This window comes from Pongo pygmaeus, chromosome 13, assembly GCF_028885625.2.
Source record: "Pongo pygmaeus isolate AG05252 chromosome 13, NHGRI_mPonPyg2-v2.0_pri, whole genome shotgun sequence".
Lineage (NCBI taxonomy): Eukaryota > Metazoa > Chordata > Mammalia > Primates > Hominidae > Pongo > Pongo pygmaeus.
This window is the reverse complement of record NC_072386.2, coordinates 66,146,456-66,158,581: the sequence shown is the minus strand read 5'-3', so window position 1 is coordinate 66,158,581 and position 12,126 is coordinate 66,146,456. Positions and strand designations below refer to the sequence as shown.

Genomic DNA, 12,126 nt, shown 5'->3' with positions numbered 1-12,126 from the left:
TTTGCTAATTTCATATTAATTCTAAGATGAGATTCCCGGGCTTTCTACTTGGACCATTATATCATCTGCAATAATAACAATAATTTTTTCTTTCCCAGTAGTTGTAATTCATTTCTAGTTTGGGTCTTACTGCATTAAAAAAAATTGTATCAATATTCTGATGACAAGCCCTGAAAACATTAAAGCATGTATTAAAAACAGTATCTTTCACAAGCAGGCTTATAAAGGATATGTAAAGCTCTCAAGCTTTAGAGAAAAATCTGAAATTCATCAATTTTGCCACTTTCTAGAAGGTTGCATCTAATTTAGGGCTAAAGAGCACCTCAAAGTGTTTAATAGATCCGGTGTGACAATATCTGGAGAAGGCACTCAATATTGGGGGCATAGGGTCCCTTTTCCCTCAGCTGTGCCCATCACATTCAAACCAACAGCAGGTGATAGCTCCTATTAACCTTTGCCACTAACTGGAAAACTGTTCTCTTTTTTCAGTAGACACAGTTGAAGTGTCTAATGTTCTAGAATGCAATACTGGCCATTCAATTGCATACTTCTAAAGCCTCCCAGTAATCTTTCTGCATACTCTGTGTTAGTTTGTTTTTGACATACTCTCTTCCCCTCTGACATTTGTGCCTTGAGAATGAATCTTATTTTTAATCACCACTTGCACACACTCATTTGTTACAAAGTACATCAACTACCAAATTTAACGTTTGAGTGCTGGTTGCTAACAGAAAAAGGAATAAAAAATTTGTGCAGACAAGGCCTTGGTTTCTGAATGGATGGTTTTAATGGTGATATGAACTGATTCTAACTGCATTCCGTCGCACTCTCATTCAAAAGAGTAAAACTTACAGTGACCATGTTTATCATGAAATAGTATTGCATTTATTTTAAACTGATGATCCCCAGCTTACTTAAAAATCGTAAGAGGCTTAACGGTTTTTCAACTTTACAACAGTGCACAAGTGATATGCATTCAGTAGAAATTATACTTTGAGTACCCATACAATCATTGTTTTTCACTTTCAGAACAGTATTCAGTAAATAACATGAGCTATTCAACGCTTCATTATAAAATAGGCTTTGTGTTAAATGGTTTTGCCCAACTGCAGGCTAAATGTTCTGAGAACATTTAAGGTAGGCTAGGCTAAGTTATGATTTCAGGTAAGAGATATTAAATGCATTTTCAATATGATATTTTCAAATTATAATGGGTTTATTGGGACCTACCCACATCATAAGTTGAGGAGCGTCTGTATTTAATATGATAAATTATTTTTATTTTTCTGAACAACTGAAAAGTTCCAATTCAATCGACCCTACAGAGGAAACGAACTGAAACATGGCCTCTTCCTACCCAAATCACTACAAGAGAAAATCTACTTATGTTATTTAAGTGAACTGTACTTAATAAATGACATAAATATATATTTAGAAACAACAACACTCCATTTTCAAGGCTGAGTGGCTGTTTACTGAGATCTGGGAAGAGCCTCAGTAACTGCCTGTAAAATAAAGAACAATTTTTATTAACTCTTGTCCTTAGTAAGAAAGATGTAAATCTTGATGCAATACTCATTAACTAGAATCCTTCCATCACAAAATTTTTGTTCACGTATGTTTAAGGACTTTCTGTTTGTTTTTTTGGAGATACGAGTTTCACTGTCACCCAGGCTGATATGGTGGTGGGATCTCAGCTCACTGCAACCTCTGCCTCCTGGGCTCAAGAGATTCTCCTGCCTCAGCCTCCCAGGTAACTGGGATTACAGGTGCAAGCCTGGCTAATTTTTTTTTCTATTTTCGGTAGAGATGGGGTTTCATCATATTGGCTAGGCTGGTCTTGAAATCCTGAAGATCACAGGTGTGAGCCACTGCACCTGGCCACGTTTGATTTCTAATTTGTGAAAGCGATTTCTCAGATTTCTCTATAAAACACCTTCAATGACAGTACAAAAATGTGTTTAATAATTACTATAAAGTAATTTAAATAATTTCTATATTTCTCACAAATCACTTGGGTTTTCCTTCTCCTGCAAGTATCATGTTTCCTTTTCAAACCATCGTTTTCTTTAAATTTCTTGTCACAGCATCATAAATTTCATTTGCTGTAAATTGTCCTTTAAAGTCTAAAAGATACTTTGAGCCCCAATGAATGGATCGTATATAATCTCTGCCGCAGGCATTAGGGATAGTGTTTGAACGCTTTTTAACAAGTGCCATTTTAGAAAGATGAGATATCACAGCTACATAGATGGTAGGTTTACAGTTTTAATGTGGAGCTTGGGGAAATAGACTCTAAAATCCTATTTTTACATTTATGATGAAGAAAAAAATCCCTCAAAACCTGCCAATTTAAATATAAATCAGATGCAGTCACACATAATAAATGTGCTAAGATAAACAACTTTGTATATTTGTAATTTTAAAAAATTTTAATTTCCAATTTTGCCAAGTTCAAAAATACATACAACTTAAAGCAAATAGGGCAGAATGTGAACACCAGGTGAGGGTTACATGGTGTTCACTCTACTACTGTTTTACTTTTGCTGTAGATTTGCAATTTTTCAAAATAAAAAATGAAAAATATTTATAAGACAAAGTCTATGTCACTGAGTATCACTAGTTTTAGAGTTAAAAGGTGCCCTGTCTTATAGGTAAAAACTTTTCTGCTAAGAGAAGCATGGGAGAAATATTTGACATGCATTAAAGGAAAAAACTGGTTTAGAAGCCAATAAAGACAGAACACACTGCATGTACCGCCCTTATCATCTCTTGAATTTTCAAAACAAACATGTTCCTCTTGCTCCAACAGACTCCCATGCTAACCATGCAAAAACACAGCAATCCACCAACTTCCACATTTACAAATGATGATAAAAGTTTAAAAACGTATCTCTCAATAAGATGAAAATGTTTTCTGACTTTGACGAATAAAAAAGGTTTTCTCAGTTGAATGCCTTAAAACTGTCTAATACTCTGAATTTCTCATGTACTATTTAATTTGGCTATGTTTTAAAAATACAGCACATGATTTTAATTCTTGTTTAAAGTCTAATGCTAAATGACAAAGCCTCACAGTTCCTCGTAGCTTGTTTGCTGAACACTATCAACACGGCAAAATTACAAGAATTTCCTTTTAAGATTTGAATGTACTTTGAGATGTGTGACAGCATTATAGTAACCCCAAATTATCTGTCTTATGGTGAAAATGGAGAGAGTAAAAATCGTATGCTGTGAATGATACCAAAAACAACAAAAAAAATCTGTCCCAAACCTAAAGTTCCCTTCCCAGGCGTTCCAACAGACCATGTGGAATGACTGCACACTTCTTTCCTCCTCATGGAAGGTTGAGAAAGGAGGAAACTTACAACCCAGGGGCAGGTAACGGGAAGACCCAAGAACAGGGCCAAGTCCTTTCAAATGAATATACAGGTGACATTAGGATAAAACAACCCTGGGAGGTTGGACACAAGTGGATTCAATAAGCGACAGCCTTAATTTTGGGGACGGTGTCAATGCTGGTTTTAAAACTCATCATGGGCATCAGAAATTGTTTAAATACATTCCTTTTCTCCCCCCTCCCACTCCCCAGCCCCTCAAACCTGTATCATCCTTTCTGTCTTATTATTATTAAATTATTATTATTATTAAATTATTGTCTCAGATCACAGAGACAATAATTTAGGGTCCAGTGAAAGCAAATTTTTACACAGCTTGATAGCAGTCTGGGAAGACTGAGGAAAGGAAGATAGAGGCAAATCTCTAGAAAAATTGAGTGTTTCTCTTGGTAGAAGCTATAATTTTTTAAAAAAAGAAGATGTCTTAACCTTGCTAATAACCTAAGATGACTTGTAGAAATTAACTAGAAATTGTCATTTTTTGGTTGTTGAAAATGTGTGCATTGTTTCAAGCAAAAATAACACAAAAACAATGTTAAATCAAGCCCATTTTAAGTTCCCTGAGATGACATACAGAGACACACTACACAGTACAGTATTAGAGCAGAATATAAATTATTTACAAAAATCATTTAGAGTAAAATCAAATTTGTTTCAACAAATATAATATCAGATTCATTGTATCTTTGATTATTTGTTGCTGTAAGTTTATTCATACCAGAAAAATGGTCACATTTAAAATTCTTAAAATAGTTTTGGCACAGGTCACATCTTCTCATTTTGCTAAGTCCCTGAGCACTTTGAACAGGCTGACTTTATGCATGGGCCTCTTCCCCAGCCATCCTGGTCCCGTCTTTCCACAATGCCTTGCTACCTGCTCTGGCCTCAAGGCTACCTTTACTCCTCCCACTATTAACTCTAGATGAACATTTAATGCTATCACCTTTCTAGCTAACTGTGCTCTGCAGAAACCATGCAGCTTCTCTGACAAGAAGATCTAGAGACCCTGCCCCAAAGAGGACTTCATACCATCTTCCGACGCTTACTGACAAGGAAGGGGAAACAGATAAGGGTACGTTTTGTGTATCCTTCTTCTTATTCATAAAATTGCCTGTAATGGTCAGTGTTTTAATGTCTCCAAAGCTTTATGTCTCAAATGCTCATCCAAACACTGGATGGCAAAGAGGTCAACATCCACGTCAAACTTATTGGCAAACAAGTGGTGTTTGCGCAGCATCCAGTTCAAGTCACCAGCTCCGAAAATGCACACTGAGCGCACATGGACTCCATCGCAGGGTGGGTAGGGAGCACCCTTGGAAACATCACCCTCAAAGTACTGCCACTTGACAAACCTGGCAACTGCTTGCATGTCAGACAAATCATACTTATGGCTGGCAGAGAGTGAGCCCGGGACTTCAGGAATCCTTTGGATGGTGGCCCAGAGATACTCATCAGGGCTATATGTGTCTTGTGCCCACTCCATAAACTTTTGGATTTTTTCATTCTGTAGTACATACCCCACATACTCCCTACTGACCACGAAGTAGGCACTGCCAGAAAAAAGAGGTGTTTCGAGTGGAGGAAGCGTTTTGACAGTCCCTGTGTTTGTTAGCTTTCCATTAACGACCTCATACCGCTTCTTCCACCTTTCTTCTTTATGGGATGGCATCCTCTCCGTTTCCAGGTTGTTTTCTCCCATTAACAACTTGAGCTTCCTGACAATTTCTAGGTTGGTTTTAATAGGAAAATCCATACCACAAAGATTTATCAAGTACTTCCAGTTTGCACTCATTGCATAGAGGTCCTTCATGCAGTTGAGGTCAGCCTGAACCCGGCTCCACGATGCATAAACCACACTCTCCAATCGGCTGGCCACAAAGACATTACTAAAACAGGAAGCGATGCCCATCACTGCAGCTAAATAGGAATCCTCGGATTTTGTGTCCACATGAATGCAATAGAAATTCTGAGGCATATAGATGGCCCTCAGCAGCCTGTCAAGCATTTCAATCTTGTGATGAACCACTATAGAATATGCTATTGGAAACTCTGCCTCTTCTTTACTAAGGGGTTCTACAATATATTTGCGTCTCTTGATGAAAGAAGAACAGTCACTGGTCATGTTTATATAGTCGTCAGGTGTCCACCGAGGGCGCTTTTTAAATTTCACTGTTAGGATCTCAAGCTTTACCTTTTGGATTTCATTTACATCACCCTGTAAAACTTTGGTGCAATTAATATCACTACTAGGATTCTCCCCAGCAAGCTCCAAGTGTCTGACACTTACAAATTCGGGCTTTTGATGAATCCTTAAAACGGAGAAGGTGATTAGGGATAAAACAAGAACCACAAAGTAGTATTTAGCGGGATAAGAAAAAAGTCTCCTTCGCAGCAACGTCCTCAGCATTTCAAACAATAATCAGGGATTTCCTTTGTGAAGGGCAGTCTTCTATGCTCCAAGCACCAATGATTTTCCCTCCGTTGTGGCCTTGAAGGTTGTCAGTTTGCATTTATCAGAGCTGCAACGGCATCTTGAAGAGCAGCACTGAAATAAAAGAGGCAATTATAAATATAAATATATTTATATATATATATTTATATATATAGACAGAGAGAGAGAGAGAGATAGTCTTTCACAATAAATCTTCTCAGGCTGAAAAACTGTCCTTTTTGCTATGAGGTTAGGTTTAAAACAAAAACAAAGTGGCTGAATCAGAGGATAAGTGGTAGTAGTACAGGAAGTCCACAGTCTCTAGTATTTATACCACAGATTGAAAAAGAAAACAAAGGAAAAAACAAACCCCAAATCCCAGTACATGGATGCACTAGAATATCTAACAACAAGCATTTCACCTCTTTGGTATGTTGTGGTGCAAAACCATAGTTGGATGCCTAGGCAATAATGATTGAACAGTCTATAGTTGATGAGTTTCTGACACTGTGCCAGAATTAGCACCCCTTGTCTTGAAATGGTTAGTCATTTAAGTTCCTCCTGACATCTTTTAATGTCCATTAGCTGGTGTCAGCAGCCCTAAAAGAGATCATATCCATTCTGCTTTTTGCTGATTTAGGATTTGGGGCATACTTAGGGAGAAGTTTGGAAATGGTTGTGACTTCTAAGAATCTTTGAAGGAAGGGCAAGTCAACATAATTTTCAAATTGGATTGAAAAGGCTCAGATGAAACCAAGCCCAGTTTGGGACTGTGTTGGGTTGGTCCCACAATGAATTTAGTTCCATGCCAGACACTATAAGAAAACAAAGTATTCATAATCCAAAAGAGAGATACAGCTTGCGTTTTCTGCATTAGTTATAACAGACTGTAATAACTAAGTCTTGCAGAAAACAATAGTGTATACAAATTGTAATTTATGACAGACCTTCATCTATATTCAAATTCCAGGAACACAACCCACTTTTACTATATAAAATGCTTACAAACATTAAATAGCTTTGTTTTCAAAAATCAATTTTATAACTTGGCAATTGGTTCTACAGCTGATAAGCACTGCTGTTCTAAAAAAAGAAAGTCAAGTACTACCAATTTGACTGTTATAAATCTGTTCATAACAAGATTTCTAGAGATTTGACACTAGTTTTTAATGCCAGAAACAACTATTTCATTAGGAAATGAGTTGTGAATATTAATAATACAAATAAAAATGAATAACTGACCATCATTAATATAAAATAATGTTAAGAAAAGTATTTAGACTTTTTACCATTTAAAAGTAAGGAAAGTCTGAATCACTTAGTGCTGATTCCAGGTGACATCCTGCCCCATTCTGAGCACTTCACAACCTGTCAGGTGTATTAAATGTCTGGGCATCCAGCGATAATGATGTGTTGCATGAGGCTTTAAAGAAATCTGTGAAATTAAAAAACAATGTGAGAAGGGATATATGGACACAGTATTCACACACTCAGAAAATATGTTGGTGAACTAATCCTACATATTTGCTTTTTTTCTCAAAATTATGGGTGGTTAACTTTTCTCTTTTAAAATTTCCTTCTCTCTAGTCTTACTTATTTTTCTAATTCTATGTTTGTGGATCACTAAAGATTTGAAAACATCCTGAAATTTAGGTTAAGTTCTTTGAAAGAAAACTCTAGCAGCATTTCCCTTAATGTATACCAAGGAACAGTTTAACGGTCCAGTATGATTAGAAAATCCAACATATCCTTTCCCCCACTGTGAAGATTCCCAATGCTCACTGGCAAATTAATGACAATCCTGAAGCTGAATTTGTTGCTCATCTCATTTTCTTCTAACAATCTTGATCACCACCCCACTCCACACCTCTATTAGAAAGCGACCACAGGGAGCTTCTGTAACAATACATAAGAATTTCAAACACTAAAATATCAAAACACTACAAAACATATGCCTTTAAGTAATTCCTGCCCCTTACTGGTTCAAGGCACTTAAGGAAATCTCTGTGGAATCATTAGCAGACCACTAACTAACTGAGAGAGACTTGAGTGGGTCTCAAATAACAAAGAATATAAACTTTAGACAACTGGTCCAGGAAAGCCACTAAACAAATAACAAAAACAACAAACTGTGGTCAGGGTAGAGGTAGAGGTCTAATGTCCATGGTTGACACATTATAAACGATCCAGTTTCAACAAAAAAAAATTACAAGGCATGCAAAGAAACACAAAAATCTGGTCCACATAGGGGGGTGGAACAAAAAAAGCAGTCAATAAAAATGTCCCCAAGGAAGCCCAGGCATTGGATTTAATAAATACTTGAAATCAGCTCTTATAAATATGTTCAAAGAACTAAATAACTAAAAGAAAGCATGAGAATGGTATCTAACCAAATTGAGAATTTCAATAAAGAAATAGAATGTACAACACAAAGAGTGAACCCTTAATAATAATAATATATATAACAAGTTTGGGGAGGTAGAAAACTAGTTGAAAAAAATAATGTATCAATAATTAATAATAATGTGTAAATACTGGCTTAATTGTAAAAAATGTACCACACTAATGTAAGATATTAATAACAGCAGAAACAGTGAGGGGGTAAATGGAAACTCTCTGTACTTTCTGTGTAATTTTTCTGTAAACATAAAACTGCTCTAAAAATAGTCTATTAATATTGAAACAAAAATTAATTTGCACATCCAAGAAGTTCAATGAGCTCCAAAGAGGATAAACTCAGATATCCTTTCCTAGACATTTCATAATCAAACTGTTAGAAGACAAGGACAAAGGATTTTGAAAATGGTAAAGAAAAGTGATTATACAACAAATCCTGAAGATGATTAACAACTTCAAATAAACAACAGTGGAGAGCAGAAGGCAGTGAGTGACATATTCAACATGCAGAAAGAAAGATTGTTGGCTAGGTGTGGTGGCTCATGCCTGTAATCCCAGCACTTTGGGAAGCTGAGGCGGGAGGATCACTTGAGGTCAGGAGTTTGAGATCAGCCTGGCCAACATTGTGAAAGCCCGTCTCTACTAAAAATACAAAAATTAGCCGGGCGTAGTGGTGCATGCCTGTAATCCCAGCTACTCGAGAGGCAGAGGCAGGAGAATCGCTTGAACTTGGGTGGTGGAAATTGCAGTGAGCCAGGATCACGCCACTGCACTTCAGCCTGGGCAACAGAGCAAGACTCTGTCTCAAAAAAAAGGATTGTTAACCAAAAATTCTATAATGAGCAAAATCATTCAAAAACAATGAGAAACTAGGATACTCCCAGATTAAAAAAAAAAAAAATTATCACTAGCAGCCTTACCCTACAAGAAATACTAAATGAAGATATTCAAGCAGAAATGAAAAGATTCTAGACAGCAACTCAAATCCACATGAAAAAACAGAAAGCAGCAGTAAAGGTATATATATACATATATATATATAGACAAATTTATAATATGATTGTAATTTTCTTTGTAACTCTCTTCCCATCTGATTTAAAAGACAGCTACATTAATTTATGATGATAAAACTGTGTTGACAGGCTGATAATGTGTGTGTATATTATATATATATACTTTTTCTTTCTTTTTTTTTTTTTGAGATGGAATTTTGCTCTTGTTGCCCATGCTGGAGTGCAGTGGTACGATCTTGACTCACTGCAACCTCTGGCTCCTGGGTTCAAGCAATTCTCCTGCTTCAGCCTCCTGAGTAGCTAGGATTACAGGCACCCGCCACCACACCTGGCTAATTTTTGTATTTTTAGTAGAGACGGGGTTTCATGATGTTGGCCAGGCTGGTCTGGAACTCCTGACCTCAGGTGATCTGCCTGCCTTGGCCTGCTAAAGTGCTGGGATTACAGGGGTGAGCCACTGCACCCGGCCCTAATGTATTTTTTATCTCATTGAATGGATAAATTGGAACCATCATAAATTGCTGGTTGAAATGTAAATGCTTGGTGAAGCTGCTTTAGAATGTTTGGTAGGTCCACAGAAAATTAAAACTAGAGTTACCATATGACCTAGCTGTTCCACTATTAGGTATATACCCAAGAGAAATGAAAACATATATTCATGCAAAAACTTGTATACAAATGTTCATAATGGCATTATTAATAGCTAAAATAGTGGAAGTAAGCCAAATGACCGTGAACTGAAGAATGGATAAACAAAATGTGGTATATCCATAAAATGGGATATTATATGGGTATAATAAGATATGAAGATCTCACAAGTTCCATACAATGTAGATGAAGAACCTAGAAAACATTAGGCTAAGTAACAGTCATTTATTATATAATTCCATTTATATTAAATGTCCAGAAAAAGCAAATCCATATAGACAGAAAGTAGATGAATGTCTGCCAGGGCCTGGGGACGTGGGGGAATGGCAATGACTGCTGGTAGGTACAAAGGTTTCCTTTGAAAGTTCTCTAAGTAGATAGTGGAGATTGATGTAGAACTTTGTGAACATATTGTATACTTTAAAAGGGTAAACATTATGGTATGTGAATATTCAATAAAGCTATTATTAGAATAATAACAATAAAGTTCCCCAAAGTAAACAGATTTTAAGTTACAAATTGTGACACCACTGAGTCTCGGGTTTTTTGTTTTTTTTTTTAAACAGGAGAAGTAGAATTATCTTAAACAGGATTTTATGGAATGTGGGTACATGAAAGGGTCACCTCAAAATCCATAAAGAAAATACAAAGTTCAAAACCAAACACTTGGATCTCACCTCAAAAAAAGGCATAGGTCTTTACCACTGTTGTCTACATCCTAAACGGCCAACATGCTTTGAAAAATGCTTTTTACAACATAAAATCACTAGTTTTGGGTTTTGACAAGATGGGTAAGTGTCTATAAAGGAGGTAAATATGTGAGAAAACAGTAAGTGTCTATAAAGGAGGTAAATATGTGAGAAAGAATTATTTTGTCAATAATGCTTTTGATTTTGTTTATTTATCATAAGGGTGAATACAGAAGTCAAATCATTAGAAGGAATTGTAATTAACCAACCTAATTTCAAGACATAGAACGTTTTCTTAAGTAAAACTCAGTTAAGAATCAGAAGGGTGAAAGGAAAATGAGATTTCTTAGCCAAAGAGATTTCCAAGAAGAAAAGAAGTTTAAAGGGAAGTAAAAATGTGCACATGCTATACTATTTTAATGCAACTTTACCAAAAATTACACACCCACACAAGGAATAAATAACAAAATAATTAAATAACAAAAATGTGGCCATGGGTAGTTAATACTGCTCAGCTCAATGTTCCTTCACCTTTAGGAAGCATATTCACTGAAGAATATCTGGTGGGATTTGCCAGTGAGGACAACTACAGAAGAGTAAGAAACATTCTAAATGACAAAAGCTCATGAATTCTGGGAAAGCAAGAAAAACGCAAGTCCCAAACCACACTAAGCCTCAGTCACCCAAGGCCTACATAATCCAACAAATGACCTAGGGCATGTCCTGAAGAAGGTCCCTCAATGGACACCGGTCCTTTCCTGGAAGAGGAGACTTCCTTGTGGACACCACCCTACATAATTTTAAGTAGATCGCATAACCTAAGAAGAAATGAGAAATGAAATAATTCCACCGTGAGTTGGAACAGAGGAAAGCCAGTACCTGAAAGCAATGGTTCTTGGTACATGACTTTTAAGACCAAGAAATACAAGAATACTAAATTCTAAGAATACTGAAAATAAATACTTATCTTTTATACAGTCAATAAGAAGGAAAGCTAGTCAAGGAAGGGAACAAGAAGATAGGTATCGGGTGCCCCTAAGGTGACGATATGGTCACTACAAGTGTTCCAACATAAAGAGAGTCAGCACCACCAGATAGAGAGGGTGCCGCTGAGTGCTTAATGGAGTGGGCAGACAGACAAAATGACCTCAGGGAGAGGGAGACAGGAGGCAGCAATCAAACTGGAAAAGCAGATGGACGAGAGGAAACTGAAAAAGCAGACGCACAAATCCCAGGCTGACAGGCGGGAAAGAACAGACCAGCTCTATTTACACTGCAGGATCTTCAAAGGGTGCAGGAACTGGTGCTGGTTGCACAGATCCTCTGAAGGGGGGCTGCGGAGAATGATGGAGGAGTGGTGTTGCTTTGTTTTTTGTTTTGTTTGAAGTATCCACTAGTAGCTGTTTACAAAGCAGCTGGGTTTCTACCTCAAACTTGGCAAAGACCCACCCAAGATGTAGTCTCTGCAGAGACTCTCCCTTCCAGGGCACACCAGGCCTAATGGAAAGCAGTTCCCATCCAGAAAACAGTAGGACCCACACACAGTGAAT

General features: G+C 36.9%; 1 protein-coding gene across 17 annotated transcripts in view; it reads right to left on the bottom strand.

The window, feature by feature from the left end:
• Positions 1-862: 862 nt before the first annotated feature.
• The window catches only part of GCNT1 (glucosaminyl (N-acetyl) transferase 1), a 118,230-nt gene continuing 106,966 nt past the window's right edge, over positions 863-12,126 (bottom strand). For 16 of the 17 annotated variants that reach the window (XM_054502936.2, XM_054502935.2, XM_054502943.2 and 13 more), the window contains 2 exons: positions 7,119-7,264; positions 863-5,943 (listed from right to left, as the gene is read on the bottom strand). In XM_054502936.2, the coding sequence (XP_054358911.1) occupies positions 4,519-5,805 (1,287 nt within the window). In that variant the 5' untranslated portion in view covers positions 5,806-5,943; positions 7,119-7,264 and the 3' untranslated portion in view covers positions 863-4,518. The remainder of the gene's footprint in view (positions 5,944-7,118; positions 7,265-12,126) is intronic. The other variant, XM_054502949.2, reaches the window with a different exon arrangement.